Source organism: Carassius carassius, chromosome 9 (genome assembly GCF_963082965.1).
Source record: "Carassius carassius chromosome 9, fCarCar2.1, whole genome shotgun sequence".
In the NCBI taxonomy this organism is placed as follows: Eukaryota; Metazoa; Chordata; class Actinopteri; order Cypriniformes; family Cyprinidae; genus Carassius; species Carassius carassius.
Genome location: NC_081763.1, coordinates 34,585,653 through 34,604,239, shown reverse-complemented (window position 1 = coordinate 34,604,239; position 18,587 = coordinate 34,585,653). Strand labels below are relative to the sequence as shown.

At 38.2% G+C, this 18,587-nt stretch overlaps 1 protein-coding gene across 1 annotated transcript in view; it reads left to right on the top strand.

The window, feature by feature from the left end:
• LOC132149782 (uncharacterized) overlaps positions 1–13,880 on the top strand; it is an 80,194-nt gene extending 66,314 nt beyond the window's left edge. Inside the window, exons 11-18 of the mRNA XM_059559181.1 lie at positions 4,325–4,408; positions 7,585–7,683; positions 7,799–7,882; positions 8,926–9,021; positions 11,893–11,991; positions 13,014–13,042; positions 13,510–13,566; positions 13,694–13,880. Coding sequence (XP_059415164.1) covers positions 4,325–4,408; positions 7,585–7,683; positions 7,799–7,882; positions 8,926–9,021; positions 11,893–11,991; positions 13,014–13,042; positions 13,510–13,566; positions 13,694–13,873 — 728 coding nt within the window. The 3' untranslated portion in view covers positions 13,874–13,880. The remainder of the gene's footprint in view (positions 1–4,324; positions 4,409–7,584; positions 7,684–7,798; positions 7,883–8,925; positions 9,022–11,892; positions 11,992–13,013; positions 13,043–13,509; positions 13,567–13,693) is intronic.
• The last annotated feature ends 4,707 nt before the right edge of the window (positions 13,881–18,587 follow it).

Sequence of the window (18,587 nt, the reverse complement as noted above, 5' to 3'; positions counted from 1 at the left end):
TGGGAGACAACATCCTGTCGAGGCAGGGGCCAAAGCCCAGGAAATGGAGGAGATATGGAGAGTTTTTGGCCAGGATCAGGCTCTCTGACCCATCCAGCTCCACCATAGTACAGGCATTGCAGAGGCTTCGTCTGTACACTTTTTCCCCATTCGCACTTCTCACGGGAGTTCTGGATAGAGTGCACCGGAAAAGGGTCTGTCTTCTGCTAGTAGACCCATTTTGGCAAGTCTGAGTATGGTTCTCGTACCTGATTTCCCTCCTCGATGGCTTTGCATGGGAGATTCCCACCAGGAGGGATCTTCTCTCACAGGCGGAGGGCATGATATTTCACCACTGCCCAAAGCTGTGGAGTTATGGGCGGGCCTCTAAGGGGGCACAACTTGTAGAATCTGTCCTCTCAAACAAGGTTGTTGAGACCATCCTACTGTCCAGAACTCCCTCAATTAAGAGACTGTACGCCTTGAAGTGGAACATTTTTACTTACTGCAGAGACTGCCAGCTCAACTCAGTTAATTGCCCGGTTGGTACAGTGAGTTCCTGCAGGCCCATTTCTCTTCAGGGTTGACCCACTCCACCCTGAAGGTTTACGCAACGGCCATTTACGTGATGACCATGCCCCTCTCTGTGGCCAGTAAGTGGGCAGACACCCCCTAGTTACACCTTTACTCCATGGGGCGCTGAGGCCTCTGGTATGATCTCGTATACCCACATGGGACTTGGATGTGGTGTTAGAAACTCTCTGTAAGCCTCCGTTCGAGTCAATTGAGGAGATCTCTGATTGTCATCTAACTATAAAAACTACGTTTCTTCTGGTGATATCTTCTCTGAAGATAGTGGGGGATCTGCAGGGCCAGCTAGACCAGCAGAAGCCTAATTGTATGTGTCCAGTGTGAGCACTGGACTGGATATATGGCACATTTCGTACACAATGTTAATTCAAAGTGCTTTACATAAAAAAAGAAAAATAATCATGAAGAAAAATAATAACAATAACAAATTAATATCAAGCAATTTTAAAACATTTACAATTATAAAAAAATAATTAAAATGAATTTAAAAACAGTTAGAAAATTATTTTACATAAAAAAACATTGAAAATATAATGCAATCAGTTCGGACATTGCACAGTGCTCATTCAATAAATGCACAGCTAAACAGATGAGTTTTAAGTGTAGATTTAATTGTGACTAGTGTCTTAGCACATCTGATCTCTTCTGGAAGCTGATTCCAACTGCGGGCAGCATAGTAACTAAAGGCGGACTCCCCTTGTTTTGTGTGAACCCTTGGTATTTCTAACTGACTCGATCCTAGTGATCTGAGTGCTCTGTTAGGTTTATATTCAGTGAGCATATCTGCAATATATTTTGGTCCTAGGTCATTTAGTGACTTATATACGATTAAAAGTACTTTAAAATCAATCCTAAATGTAACTGTAAGCCAGTGGAAGGACCTGAGGACTGGTGTGAAATGCTCAGATTTTCTGGTTCTAGTCAGAATCCTGGCAGCAGTGTTCTGGATGAGCTGCAGCTGTCTAATGGTCTTTTTGGGAAGGCCGGTGAGGAGCCCATTACAATAGTCCACCCTGCTGGTGATAAAGGCATGAACAAGTTTCTCCAAGTCTTGGCTGGAAACAAAACATCTAAATCTTGCAATGTTTTTTTAAATGATAGTATGCTGATTTAGTTACTGATTTGACATGACTACTGAAACTAAGGTCTGTCTCCAGAATCACATCAAGATTCCTGACTTGATTTTTAGTTGTTTGACCCCTAGAGTCAAGGTATGCATTCACCTTGAAAACTTCATCTTTTTTCCAAATGCAATGACTTCAGTTTTTTCCTTGTTTAACTGAAGAAAGTTCTGGCACATCCAACTATTAATTTCATCAATGCATTGGCAGAGGGAGTCAATGGGGCTGTAGTCATTTGGAGATATGGCTAGGTAGAACTGGGTATCATGAGCATAGCTGTGATAGGCAATTTGGTTCTTTCTCATTATTTGACTTAGTGGAAGCATATACAGGCTAAACAAGAGCGGTGCAAGAATTGAGCCTTGTGGGACTCCACATGTCATGGATGTCCACTTAGACTTATGCTCTCCTAGACTCACATAATAGCCTCTCCCTTCTAAGTATGACCTGAACCATTTGAGTAGGGTGGAACATCTACTTGTGTGCTATGGTCCCCCTAAGAGAGGTCTTCCAGCTATAAAAGACGCAGCTTGAATTCCTGAAAAGGAACGTCTCAAAGTGATGCAGCATGTTGTTTCTTCAACGAATCATGTTTACAGGAGTAACCTGAGACATTTGTCCTGCATTATATACTCTCTTGTTCTGTGGAACTGTTGTTTAAATATGATATATGATGTGATCAGGAGTGTGATATGCATTGATATCTGTATCATGGATATCTGTGCTTTGCTAATATTTCCTGCAAATGTGATATTAATACAACCCGAATTCCGGAAAAGTTGGGACGTTTTTTACATTTTAATAAAATGAAAACTAAAAGACTTTCAAATCACATGAGCCAATATTTTATTCACAATAGAACATAGATAACATAGCAAATGTTTAAACTGAGAAAGTTTACAATTTTATGCACAAAATGAGCTCATTTCAATTTTGATTTCTGCTACAGGTCTCAAAATAGTTGGGACGGGGCATGTTTACCATGGTGTAGCATCTCCTTTTCTTTTCAAAACAGTTTGAAGACGTCTGGGCATTGAGGCTATGAGTTGCTGGAGTTTTGCTGTTGGAATTTGGTCCCATTCTTGCCTCTTCCAGCTGCTGAAGAGTTCGTGGTCGTCTTTGACGTATTTTTCGTTTAATGATGCGCCAAATGTTCTCTATAGGTGAAAGATCTGGACTGCAGGCAGGCCAGGTTAGCACCTGGACTCTTCTACGACGAAGCCATGCTGTTGTTATAGCTGCAGTATGTGGTTTTGCATTGTCCTGCTGAAATAAACAAGGCCTTCCCTGAAATAGACGTTGTTTGGAGGGAAGCATATGTTGCTCTAAAACCTTTATATACCTTTCAGCATTCACAGAGCCTTCCAAAACATGCACGCTGCCCATACCGTACGCACTTATGCACCCCCATACCATCAGAGATGCTGGCTTTTGAACTGAACGCTGATAACATGCTGGAAGGTCTCCCTCCTCTTTAGCCCGGAGGACACGGCGTCCATGATTTCCAACAAGAATGTCAAATTTGGACTCGTCTGACCATAAAACACTATTCCACTTTGAAATAGTCCATTTTAAATGAGCCTTGGCCCACAGGACACGACGGCGCTTCTGGACCATGTTCACATATGGCTTCCTTTTTGCATGATAGAGCTTTAGTTGGCATCTGCTGATGGCACGGCGGATTGTGTTTACCGACAGTGGTTTCTGAAAATATTCCTGGGCCCATTTAGTAATGTCATTGACACAATCATGCCGATGAGTGATGCAGTGTCGTCTGAGAGCCCGAAGACCACGGGCATCCAATAAAGGTCTCCGGCCTTGTCCCTTACGCACAGAGATTTCTCCAGTTTCTCTGAATCTTTTGATGATGTTATGCACTGTAGATGATGAGATTTGCAAAGCCTTTGCAATTTGACGTTGAGGAACATTGTTTTTAAAGTTTTCCACAATTTTTCTACGCAGTCTTTCACAGATTGGAGAGCCTCTGCCCATCTTTACTTCTGAGAGACTCTGCTTCTCTAAGACAAAGCTTTTATAGCTAATCATGTTACAGACCTGATATCAGTTAACTTAATTAATCACTAGATGTTCTCCCAGCTGAATCTTTTCAAAACTGCTTGCTTTTTTAGCCATTTGTTGCCCCCGTGCCAACTTTTTTGAGACCTGTAGCAGGCATTAAATTTTAAATGAGCTAATTAAGTGGATAAAAGTGTAAAATTTCTCGGTTTAAACATTTGCTACGTTATCTATGTTCTATTGTGAATAAAATATTGGCTCATGTGATTTGAAATTCCTTTAGTTTTCATTTTATTAAAATTTAAAAAACGTCCCAACTTTTCCGGAATTCGGGTTGTAATAATATGCCTAAATGATATATGATATTGCTCATTTGTTTTTGTTTTTTTGTTCTGCTCCTAATCCTCCTTAAATTCAATGGTCTACAATATATTTACCCTATATATTACCATGCTTTAAAATTCTGCAAATAAAACCATTTTAATTTTCACGGCAGTAGCTAATCTCATACTCTAAATATGATGAGTGATGGATATAATAAACAAAAAAATGAGAATCTGTTGCTATGTCTGTGAATCTCGGTTTCTGCATTAATATAATCACTCTTCTGTTTCCAGCATTCTTCATTGTTGCAGTTTTACCAGTGTTTCTCACAGTGACGAGATACGATTGGGATGTGCTATGTGGTCAAAAAATGGGCTGTAAGTGTTTGATAAATTATAGTCTGATCCCTGATGTAAACACTAATAACTCATGACATTATAATCTGATTAATATATAAGGTTAGGTTAGTTAATTCATACTCGCAGATAAATTTGTTTTGCAGTAAATTGACAGTGAGATCCATCCTTAACACACAAATTCAAAACACATTTAAAAACAACAAATATCAATAGAATGATACATGATACAAGTGCTCAAAAGTTCATCATCCTGGCGTTAATTTACCACAGTTAAAACAGAAGGAACAAAGCTGTTTTTATAATGCTTTGTTTTACACCACTGTGCTTTGGTTAGCAATTTATGTACGTGTTTTTTCTTGTCTTATGGTCATTCTGTCGGGCAAATTTCACTTACAGCCAGCACAATCTCCTTAGGATAGGAGTTTGTTATGTGAAGATAGTTACAGCCCAGTTTCTCCATTCACATAAGATCCCAGTGGATATAGCGAAGAGCCCCGGCTCTCCATAGATTACCATCCACTCGATGAGGTGAAGGAGAGGAAGCAGAAGAAAGGCTGTAGTGCCACCACGTTAGCTAGGCTACAGAGGAAGTCACACAGACCAACGCATCCCAGCCTTTTTCTGACGAATGCCAGATCACTTGCCAACAAGATGGATGAAGTGAGGCTACAGGTTGTGAATATCAACATCATGAAGGAAAGCTGCATTCTGTTGATCACAGAGACCTGGCTTCATTCACTCATCCTGGACTCTGCCATTGAACTAGTATGCTACACATCAAAGTGTTCTAACAGGACAAAGGGCTCCGATAAGAGCATGAAGGGGGGCTATGTGTTTATGTCAATAACAACTGGTGTAGTAACACAGTGACTGTACAGTCACTGCTCCCCAGACCTGGAGTATGTGATTGTTAAATGCAGGTTCATTATCCTCACAAGAGAGTTCACTGTCATGATAACTTCTGTTTACATCCCAACGGATGCTAATGCTAACTCGGCTATCAAACCTTTACATGACAGTGTTACTAGTCAGCAGAGCAGGTATCTTGATGCTGTTCATATCTTAGCAGGGGACTTTAATCATGCAGATCTTAGGTCAGTGCTCCCTAGATTTCATCAGCATGTGCTAAAAGAGGAGCTAACATACTGGAAAAGGTCTACTCAAGCATCAAGCTAGGCTACAGGGCTAGAGCATTACCACACCTGGGCCATTCGGACCACTTGTCTCTGCTTTTAATCCCTGCATATGCCCCCTTCAGGAAAACAGATCTTACCATCACATAGACTGTAAAAACTTGGCCTGAGGGTGCCTCTCAGCAGCTACAGGACTGTTTCGACAGGACTAACTGGGGTTGACCAACATCCAGACCTGGAGGACAGTGTTATGTGTTATATTAAGAACTGCATAGACATTGTCACTGTGGACAAATGCATCCAGGTCTATCCCAACCATAAGCCCTGGATGAACCATGATTTTTGGCAGCTACAGAAGAAAGGAACACTGCCTTCAGGTGTGGAAACAGGGTTATCTGTAGTGTTACCCGAGCTAACCTGAAGAGAGTCATCAGAGAGGGCAAGTTGGACTATAGGAGTAGGATCCAAGACCACTTGGACAGCAACAACAGCATACAGGTGTGGCAGGGAGTCCAGCATCTCACCAGCTGCAGGACAAACTTTGGTGTTGTAGAATGTAATGCCTCGCTTGCAGAGGAGCTAAACTTCTTTGCTCGCCTCGAAATGGAGCAACCAAACACAACCACACATCATCCTATGGCCCACAGAAATTTCACCCTCACAGTGGCAGAGGATGAGGCGAGACATACTTACATATTTCCCCAGCCTAAGAAACGCCACATATTAGTAGTTTCAATGATTACCGGCCATTTGCACTCACCCCAGTAGTGATGAAGTGGGGAAGTGGTGGGGCTCATCGCCAGGGGGATGATACTGTTTATTGGTACGAGGTGGAGTGGCTGACAGTATGGTGTGGAGAGAACAATCTGTTACTCAACATCTCAAGAAGGTCATTATAGATTACAGGAGGAAGAAAACAGATATCTAACAACTGTACATCAGCCGGGACTGTGTGGAGAGGGTGTCGGAATTCCACTTTCTGGGAGTCCACATTGAGGAGGATCTCACCTGAGCTGCTGAAAAAGGGTCAGCAGAGACTGCACTTCCTGAGGGTGCCTAGGAAGAACAACATCACCCAGAGACTGCTGGTGTCCTTTTATCGGAGCTCCATTGAGAGCATCATCATGTTCTGTATATGTATATGGTACAGTTCCTGCCAAGTAGCACAGAAGAAAACACTTTAGAGGGTTATTAAAACTTCGCAGAGGATCTTTGGATGTCCTCTTCCCACTCGGGAAGAATTGCACCACTCTCACTGCCTTATGAAAGCCCAGAACATTATAAAGGACACGTCATACCCTGAACATTCATTATTTGAAATGCTCCCATCAGGTAGATGGTACAGAGTAATTAAAACAAGAACTAATAGATTTAAGAACAGTTTTTTATTCTACAGCAGTTACTACACTCAATGCTGCTAAAATAGAATGTTTGCTGTGGGTTTGTTTTATTATATTATTTTTTATATTTTAGCAGTTTTTATATGTTTTGTTGATCATGTTTGATACACTGATTGGATGGCACTTTCATTTCATGCTACTTGTAACAATGACAATAAAGATTTGAACTTGAACTAAAAATCTCTTCCAGAGGGTAGAAGCTGAAACTCATAATTTCAAATACAAGTATAGTTTGGTATACAGGGAAGCTGGATACAACTGTGACTGACCTAGCATTCGACCAGACTATAATTCATAAATGCGCTCTGTTAGACATTAATTTCTCAACTTCACAGATTTTTGATTGGAGGGTTAAATAAGAATAGAAATACTTCCAGTGATTTCAGACTGAAAAATCTGTGTTTTGAGCATTTGTGAGATGTTCAAATATTATGGTAGTCAAAATTGGAAGTGTATCAAAACCTTTCATCGAACTTGTCCTAAATCCAAATCAATACCCATTCTTCTCCACTAACAACTTTGATTAACTTTTTCTTTTCAACTTATTTAAAAAAATTGTTTTGTTTTTTTATTCAGTCGGTGTCAAACAAAGATTTGCAGTTAAAAAAAAAAATATATATATATATATATATATAATATATATAAAAAATCTGTTTTTCAGGTTCACCTGCGGTCAGGAGATCAGTGTGGTTAACTTTCATGTTACTGGTCAATGCTGTAATGGTCTATTTCTACATCATAGCTCTGGAAAATGAAAAGGGTATGATAATATGATATGAATCAGAAACTGAAACATCTTACATTTCTGCTAAAGTGAAGTGTTTGTTTGTCAGAAAAGAACACATGCTGAAGCTGATTTGTTTGTTGGTGTTCAGATGGTGTCGGATGGGCCTGTATGATTGCATTTCTCCAGTTATTCTGGGCATTGTGGAACTTTGCACGCTCATTTCGATCATGGGGTACAGTATTACGATTATCTGCTCTGATCATCTCCTCACTGATTTTCACTATCAGCTCTCATTTATTATCTTCACTTCTCTGAAAGAGATTGCGTCTCTACATTGTAAAATATTATCATAATTTTAACAGTTAAAGACTATAAAATTCAATATTAAAAACCTTTAAACTGGTTAATGGTGAGTTCCATTACTATATATGGGGAATATGTTGTTTTTTTTCTCTCTCTTTTTTATAAGATATATGCATTAGGATATTGTTATATCTTATGTTAATTGCATTACTATTTTCCTCAGTTTGTGTGAAAGCTGCTTGTGATGAGATTTGATTTATTAGTAACTTCCTTATCATTTTCATGTGTTATAAAGATACAAAAAAAGATTTTAGTAGTTCAGTAAGATTATATATTAGCTTTATATTAAATACACTATTCACTGTAAATTTAAGTTAAATTCATAAATCCTGAAATGCTGCAAACTGTTTTTTTTTTTGTTTTTTTTACGATGAGGGTCTGGCTACCGCAGCTGTTGCTTTAAATTTTACTGTAAAATTTCACTGTTTTTCTACATCGTAGTTTCTATTATTCAGCATTTACCGTCCTAGCAAAGCTTTAATTTAGTTTAGTTTTAAAAGTGTTTATCATGAAATCCTTCTTGTCACGTGTGGGTGTCTCAAGCTGATATTTTGCTGTAATGTTTCCTCAATCAAGAACAAACGTCTGTGAAACATTTATGTATGATGTATGTATTTATTTGTTTTTTTTGTGTATGAATATTGTTGCTGTCATGTAAAAACAACAACAACAAAAAAAGCCTTTTTATTCTACATATTTGTGAATGATTTTGTTTTGTTCTTATTTGCTTCATGAAGCAGATTTCTCCTGATTATATTTAAGGCCTCAAATCAAACTCCAAACAGACCAAAACTCAAATGTAGAAAAATGTTGAGATCAAATACATTAATTTGTTGTTTCTTCTCTGTATTGGTGATTGTGTTAATTTTATCTAATGGTGCTGATATTAAACTGTATGATTTGATCTTTCAGCTCTTGCTCGTGTTGTAGCTGTGTATGTGTTTGGATCAGTCGGTGTTGTGTTACTGAACTCTGTTGCTCTGATGACTGAACTGATCTTCAAAACAGGTGAGTGAACTCATTATAAAATTACAGACATTATTTCTGCATATAAACCATGAACTTTGTGGTAAATGCATATAATAAAGTAATACATCTTTCGAATCTGAACTGTGTGGTACAATTTCAATGTGAGGCTGAAATCTATGGAAGGCATTTTCTGCCAAATTTAAATAAATTAATGAAATGATTAAAATTAAAATTAAAACCAGATTAACGATTTCATTACAGAAAACTGTACGCAAAATATGTGACAAAATTGAGAATGAAATTAAATGATATCATTTTCACGGTGACATACCTGTCAAATTGAAAAATAAAATGCAATTGGTGATTTCACATTTCATTTTCAATAGAGTCTTGAGGCAAGTCTGCCAATATTAAAATGAAAAGCAAACAAAAAGAAACTACACATACAGTTTTTACAAAGCTCTTTATTAACGCTCACGCAATAATAGTGACACAATTCAAATTTAAATGTAAATTTTACTTGTCATTTTAATTCCTCTTTTATTTCACTGTTTTCATTTTCGTTTTCATTTTGAAAGACAACCTGCATGCAAATTATATGTTAATGAGTGGGTGTGGCTTATTCAAGTAACGGCGCTAGAGACAGTCGTCGAAGTCTCGTGTGCATGAGTTGAATGGTGGTTGAACCAATGTGTGAAACGACATTAAAATGTGAATATATTGTAATCGAGACATGGCGAATCTGTTAGTGAGCTTTTGTGGGAAGCTGCTGCAGCATTAGAACGTGGAAGAAACAACCAGCCTGACCAGCATTCGTCTAATCAGCGGTTATTATTATTATTATTATTATTATTATTATTATTATTATTATTATTATTATTATTATTATTATTATTATTAATTCTTTATTTCAGACCCATGGGTCCATATAAATAACTTACAACATCCATAGACAAAAACAACATACATAATTTAAAAAACATACAAGCTTTCTCTCCAATGCTTCCAGAAACAGGAAAAATACCTTATTATTTAAGTCTCTTATGATACTATTTTTTGAATCATTCATCCGACATATGCAACTGTACATATACTTCCTTAAGACAGCATTCAACATGGGTATATTATTAGCCACAAACATTTGACTTGCACTTGACCACCTTGGGACCTTAAGTAAAATTCTAAGAGCATCATTATATGCTACCTGTAACTTTCTCATCTTTGCTTTAGAATATTTACACCACAGGTGGGCTGTATAGAAATAAGTACAGTATGCTCTGAATAGAGTTATTTTCACATCGTCTGAACACATAGAAAACTTACGAGCCAGCATATTGGCTTGCCCATACAATTTACAGCACTGGCGCTGCACATCATCATCATCGTTTAGATCATCTTTAATGATGTGGCCTAGGTACTTTACTTTAGTTACTACATTTAAAACTTTATCATCTAAATATAAAGAAGGAAAGTTCATCTTTTGGTCCTCTTGGGTTTTAACAATCATGATTACACTCTTTTTAATATTAAATTTTATGTCATGCTGCTTACCATAATTTGAGCAAATTCGAAGCAATTGTTGTAGGCCTACACTATACGGAGACAAAATGACAACATCATCCGCATACATCAAATGATTAAAAATACTATCACCTATCAGACATCCAGTCTTACAGTCATTTAAGTCCACAGAAAGACCATCCATGTAGAGATTAAAAAGAAGGGGTGACAATAGCCCACCCTGCCGAAACCCATTTGTCATATAGAACGGTTCCGAAACGGAATTACCCCATTGTACTTTTAAGGTTTGATGTATATACCAAAAGAGTAAAATTCTTATAATATAAGGGGGAACTCCTCTTTCTTGTAATTTTAAAAAAAGCTTAGAATGATTTATTCGATCAAACGCCTTGGAAGCGTCTAATGGTTAATTCCATCAGGTACGTGATTTCACATAGAGCAGCTGTTACTACACAAAGCCGTTGTTAACTAAGAAGATGCGCCAATAAACGCTGGAAATGAACGCGGATTTGCGCATCTTCTCAGTTAACAACGGCTCTGTGTAGTAACAGCTGCTCTATGTGAAATCACGCACCTGATGGAATTAACCGCTGATTAGAGAACCGGCTTTACTGACGAGATGCGCATTAACGATCGGCTGATCGTGATCGGAGCACCCCTATCCAAGATAGATTAAACTCATAGCAAAATAAAGTCATTATCATCCGAAATGTTTGCTAGCTGGTTTAATTCTGCTGCTATACTGGCCATAACCGCCATTATAGCTCCTCCACGTAACAACGTAATTGAGCCACACCCACTCATTAACATATAATTTGCATGCAGATTGTCTTTGAAAATGAAAACGAAAATGAAAACAGTGAAATAAAAGAGGAATTAAAATGACAAGTAAAATTTACATTTAAATTTGAATTGTGTCACTATTATTGCGTGAGCGTTAATAAAGAGCTTTGTAAAAACTGTATTTGTAGTTTCTTTTTCACGTTTGGCTTTTCATTTTAATATTGGCAGTCTTGCCTCGAGACTGTATTGAAAATGAAATGTGAAATCACCAATTGCATTTTATTTTTCAATTTGACAGGTATGTCACCGTGAAAATGAAATAATTTAATTTCATTCTCAATTTTGTCACATATTTTGCGTACAGTTTTCTGTAATGAAATCGTTAATCTGGTTTTAATTTTAATCATTTCATTTATTTATTTAAATTTGGCAGAAAATGCCTTCCATAGAAATCAGCTTTATCTCAAAGTTACTTTGATCAGATTATTCTCATTTGCAATCACAGATGTTAATTATGACACTTAGCATAATAATCAGCACTTCATGCTGTTGGCTGGTGAATACGAGTGTCATAAATAAAGCACTGTTGTTTATTGTCATCTTCAGTTAATGGTGAAGGAGTGATGGGAGACATGAGAATCGTGGTCTTCTCCTCTGAATTCCTCTTCACTTTATTTCTGATGGTTTTAATGGTATTTGAACCCTGTGAGTATAACCTGAACATAAAGATCATTAAACAAATCACATTCACTCTAGGGGATTTATTTCCCTCATATTTGTTTAAGGGATTTTTGATTTCATTTAAAAATACAATCTTAAGAATGCGTCACTTTCAGGAAATAAATGATCCGTTTTACAACTTTTCAGTATTTCAGTTCAGTTCAAATCAAGTTTATTTGTATAGTGCTTTTCAAGATATAAATTATTGCAAAGCAGCTTTAGAGAAAATTAAGTAAAATTAATAAGTTTAACCAAAGATAAAGATTAAGAATGCGCATTTGATCAGATGCAACTACACTCACAATTTAAGAGATACATTATTTGAATGCTTGGCGAAAGAGATGCGTTTTTAATCTAGATTTAAACAGAGAGAGTGTATCTGAACCCCGAACATTATCAGGAAGGCTATTCCAGAGTTTGGGAGCCAAATGTGAAAAAGCTCTACCTCCTTTAGTGGACTTTGCTCTCCTAGGAACTACCAAAAGTCCAGCGTTTTGTGACCTTAGGGTGCGTGATGGGTTGTAGCGTGGTAGAAGGCTAGTTAGGTACGCAGGAGCTAAACCATTTAGGGCCTTATAGGTAAGTAATGATAATTTGTAATTGATCCCTAGGGTTAGGAGTCAAACTCACTAGGCCAACTGTTAATATAAAGCCTAAAATATGTTTTAATATCACTAAGGATTGTATGATCTCTATATTGGTCTTTAAATGCAAGATCTTCAAAGTGTACCTGAAATATATTTGCAATAGTTCCATCTTTAGTCAAATTTCAGCACTACTTCTCCACAATTAAAGTGCATTAAACACAAAATTAGTTGTTCCAATTTAACAGATTTTAAATATACCAGTTTAGTATATTACAAGTACAATTGCAGGGCATTTTATTAAGCACATAAATATGTAAATGTATTTGTAGTATACTTTGCATGAACGAAATGTTTTTCATATACATTTTACTATATTTATTTTAAACTAGGCTAATCAAGTAAATCTCTTTTCCTCCTCAGGGATCACACCATGTCTGCAGTCATGTCAGGTTAATATTAGATTTAATGTAAATCAGATTTGATTTATTTTCCTGCAGTGTGTTAAAGGTGCACTTGGTGATTGGATGTTTCTCTGGTTTGTATGACTGAAGTCTTAAACACACATCAGTTTAGACGCAAGCAAATGTTTCTGGTTTGATTTGTCACCTGATGAACTGATTCTACAAACCAAAGTCTATACTAATAAAGAGACAGATGTGTAAATTAACTTCATTACTCAAGTATTGTTTTGGAGAATTTGTGCTTCACTTGAGTTTTATTGAAATACAGTTCTTGTAATTTTGCTTAATTACATTTACTGACCACTGATGTCATTTGATTTGTCAAACATGCTTTTCTTTTCTTAAAAAAAGGTGGACAAAATTACTGACTGCACCTTTAAATAACTGACCAAAAAGCAGAAATACGTACATTTAATTAATATCTGTGTGAATGAACTGTCTTGTCTTGAACACAGAAGGCAATGAAGTCTTGTCGAGCTGCAGATGCTGGATCACACAATCAGGAATCTCAGGTTAGTGTCAGAATCACTGCTCTCCAGAAGCACAGAGATGACTGTAGATCACTGCTTCTGTTTCCTTCATTTATTAATCACTGCTGCTGAAGAACACATGTTAAAGTCTGTCTGATTCTGACTCCAGAATGCAACAGCAGATTCAGCCACTGGATCGAACCAGAACCAGAACCAGAACCAGAGCCAGAACCAGAACCCAGCAGAGTCACATGAGATGAATCCTCTACTGAACACACAAAACCAGGAGAACAGCAGGAGCGACGGGACGGAGGAAGCTCAGCCGGATTCAGTGGTTTCACAATCATAATCCACAGTCAGAGAAAAACACTTGTGAGGGGCTTTCATCTGAGATTTAAGAGTTCAGTCTCATTCTTCATCTGTTATTGAGGCCGTTATTTAATGTGTGCTTGCTGTAAATATACGCAGGATGTTTAACTGCTATTGCACGTGTTCTTTATATTGATGTAATAGTGATTTGCTTTTATAACTAATTCTTGCAGTAAACCAACTTCAGCTGTAGAAATGAAACTGAGTCTCCTTCAAGATCAACAGAGAGAAAATTAGTGTACCGATTTTAACTTTAAAAACATCTGTGTATTGAGGTTTGAGTCTCAAGATCACAGAAATCACAGATCAGGATCATGATGTCAGTAAACGTCTCAGTTATGTATGGTAACCCCTTGATCCCTGCAGGAGGGATCTTTTTTGAGTGTAAACTGAATGAGCCAATGCACATCGCCATGCAATTATTGAATCCAACTGCTGCTGTTCACAGCGTCAGCATAAAAAGGCAGCAAGTGCAATGCATATCAGTTTTTCGCTGAGAAGTCAAGTGGAGACCTGGCCGCTCAGCAGTGGTACAACAGACGTGATGTCTCCGTTCCCTCCTTCGGGGAACGAGGGTTACCATATGTAACTGAGACGTTCCCATTCAGTCAGTCACTCTTGAAAGGAGAGAAATTATTTCCTTATGAAATGAATTAAGCCAATAAACTGTAGCCATGCAATAAAACAAAACTTATCTTGAGAAGAAATCTCCAAGGAGAGCAAACAAAACCTCTCCCTAAATTAAGATTAGGTTAGAACACACCCTCTCCCTGTCGACCTATAAATCAAAATCTGTTAATTCACCATTCCATATATGTCTTTTAGAAAGAGGCTTTGCAGTGTGATCATTAAGTTTACTATACACTATATTAAAGAAAGAGGCAGCCGACCAGAGGGTGGTGTGATTCAATCCCACATGGGATGAGAGGAAATGGAGGATGTCTACGGAAGTTGTGCCATAAGAATTTGTTTTTTGAAAGGTCCTCCCATCAGACGTTTCACCCTTTTCCAGATCCTAATAGAACTGGCCAAAACCGGGCCAAATTTATCTCGATAATTTTTATTTCCTGTGCAAGTGTAATGGGGTTTCTCCTCCGATGTGAGTTTTGATAATAAAAGAGACCTCACACCATAAAGCGGTTGTCACTTTCTGCTTCTGATGTTTCTGTGCCTCTCATCACAATGACAGTTGAATATATGAATATATGATATAAGTGATGTCTCATCATTTGAGGCAATGTACAAAGACAATGAAGGATTGGACATTCTTTCAGAAATGTCCTGACACTCTGCCCCTTCGACCTGTTCAGTTTGTTGTTCCCCTTCATGATCACAAATCTCATGTTCACCACTTTGAATTACATCATCTTTCAGTGCACCATTATCCATCCCTGCAACTACATCTAAATCAACAATCCATTGAGAAGTTCTGTCTACAGTGTCACTTTTCTGGATGTCAGTACTTGACGAATCACAAATCGAGCTCAAGTCACATTCTGAACTCACCGAATCCTCCCAAGCAGGCAATGGAAGAAAGTTAACAGGCATTAACGGGTTTCGATGCACAGTTTTGACACGACCATTTACTGGGTGGCGAATCTTGTACATATTCAAAGAACAGTTCTTACCCACAACAATGTACACTGAGCTTTCCCAACGATCTGCTAACTTTCTTTTTCCCCTTTGTTTGCCAGAAGGACTCTATCACCCAACTCTAATGAATGACCCTTGCATTTGCGGTTGTAATGTTCAGCCTGTTTTTTTTCTGCTGCCGATGTGCATTTTTTTGTGCAAGCGACATTGCCTCCCTTAAATCCTTTCCCAGAGACTGAACATATTTACTCACATCAACAGTCTCCCCATCCAAAATTACACTCTCAAACAAAACATCTACTGGCAATCTTGGGGTACGACAAAACATCAAAAAAAGGTGGGTAGCCAGTAGGCTCATGTCTGGTACAATTGTATGAAAAGGTCAGCTTGTTCAACATCTGAGGCCAATTAGCTTTAGACCTCGGAGGCATGGACCTTATCATATCACCCAGGGTATGGTTAAACCTTTCAGTTTTACCATTACCCATAGGGTGATAGGGTGTAGTATGAGATTTGGAAACACCAGGCAATGCCGACAATTATGCAATCAGATAACTTTCAAAGTCAAACCTCCCTTGTCAGAGAGGATTCGTGCTGGGAACCCATATATACAAAATAAATTGTTCCACAGAACACCGGCAACAGACTTTGCCGTTTGATTTGGGCAAACGTGTGCACATGCAAGTTTTGTGAAGTGGTCGGTTATCACCAACACATCAACTGACTTGTTATTGACATCCTCAGCCATCCAGAAATCGATACAAACCAACTCTAGTGGCGCTGTGGCGCTGTTAAAGACATACGTGGTGCTCTAGACTCAGGCTCAGGAGTTTTACTCAACACGCATCTCTTGCATTGTGACACGTACAGTTTTATGTCTTTCTCCATAGAGTTCCAGTAAAATCGCTACCTCGCCAGCCAAAGAGTGCGGTGCTGGCCTTGATGACCAGCATCATCATGCAGCCCTTTCAGGACCAAACCTCTTAAAGTTGCTGGCAAAACATACTGGTAGGATTTTTTCTTGGTCGCAGGATTTTTAGATACACGGTAAAGTATACCAAACCTTATTATAAATTTGCTTCAATGTCTGAGTGTTTGTACGGTTTCTTTTGACTCGCTAACCTTTTCCCTCCTGGAAGGATGTCTAGCTCGCTCCACACAGAATCTCATCCTACTAATCACTGGATCATGACATTGCTTGTCGAGCAGCTCATCATGGGTAAGCTTATTGAGTGAGCACTGTGCCTCATCCTCCAAACCCTTCAAATGCTGAACATAAGCAACTGCTCTAGTTGCTGCACCTTCCTCCCAGTGACGATGAGAACAGAACACAGCTGACATCTCCTCACAGAACACGTTCCCTGCAATAAAAAACTCTGAACCACATCATGACACTTCATTTCCTCAACAACCTCCTCATTAGTTTGTTCAAAGGACAAAATGAAACATATTTTGGACCCGCTCAACCCCAAGTATCTCCACTTCATGCCTCAAGATGTCATATGGTGTTCTGGTCAGCCTGTGTAGAATCCTGGAAGCAGAAATAGGCTCTATACCCAAAGCATCAGCTACAACATTTTTCGATCTGGGTATGTATTGTATGTCGAATTCAAAAGGGGCCAGCTTCACAACCCATCTCTGCTCACAGGCATCAAGCCTCACGGGTTGTTATCTGTCCAAACCGTAAACCTGTGCCCACGAAGCCAATGACTGAATTTATTGCAAATGGCCCATTTCATAGCCCAAAATTCGAGCCTATGAGCCGGATACTTCGACTAAGCATGATTGAGTGGTTTTGATGCAAAGACGATTGGCCTCGCAACTGCATTACCCTCCTGAACTTGGGAGAGTACAGCTCCGAGTCCACTCGTAGAAGCATCAACCAACAGTATAAATGGTCTAAAGTTGGGGTGAGCAAGTAAGACCTGATTTACCAGCATAGTCTTAAGATTCTTGAATGCCCCTTTGCATTCATCTGTCCAATCAGCAGGAGTGAGTTTACGGACAGCTCCTGACCTTTTTCCAACACCCCTCCCTTTCCTAGTTCTCTTCTGACCAGTCAACAGCTGAAAGAGAGGCTTCACAATTATAGAACAATTTTCAATGAATGGTTGATAGTATATAACCATGCCCAGGAATGACCTGATTTTTCCCACAGACGGGGTAACACCATCAACTTCCATCAAAACTTTCTCTGAAACATTTACGATAGCCTCTACTTTCATAGGATCACTAGCCATCCTTCCTGTGAAATAATGTGACCCAAAAATCGGACTGATCTACGCAAAAACCTAGACTTGGAGGGTGAGACTTTCAAGTTATGATCTCGGAGACGTTGAAACACCAACTCCATTCTCTGTAAACTTTCTTCTTCAGTCTTACCAAAAACTAACAAATCATCCAGTTAGTAGAGCAAACTCAGAAAATTTTGATCACTGAATATGGCTTCGCAATTCATATATATATAGTGTTGCATCTTGCGCAGAGCCGCCATCTTAGGGGTCCTTGCTTGGTGGTACCCGATTGTTCAAGATACATTTTAAGTGAAGATACGACTCTTTTCTCATGTTTATCTTTTATTTAACATAAACAAACACATATACTTTTATAATAGTGTTCAGTAAGTGAATAATTATGTATGAAATTAAAAGTAAATTAAGGCACAATAAATCAAAAGGAGGATAATTTTCATTGCAGCAGGTTTTTGTTTGTTAGTTTGTTTGTTCGACATAAGACTTAATGGCGCAAGTTCAACAATAACTATAGAATAATAGAAAATAGGACATATACATATATATAAATTTGTATTTTCGTATTAGCCTTTCCAAAATAGAGGGGGCAGAAAACAAACTCTGCTTAAATAAATCACCTGCCAGCTAAAAGAGGCAGGTGAAAGAATTTAAAGCAATGTTTGAGTGCAAAATAGACTGCGTTTAACAGATAACATGTTTGTCTGTTTGATTGTTTTATATCAACATACACATAAAACATAACTTGATTTTTGCAAGAATTGTAAACCGATGCTCTACGGTTAACAGTGATTTTGTTTCCTGCTTCTGATGTATTCTGAACCCGTTCTGCATGATGTCAAGAAAGTCTTC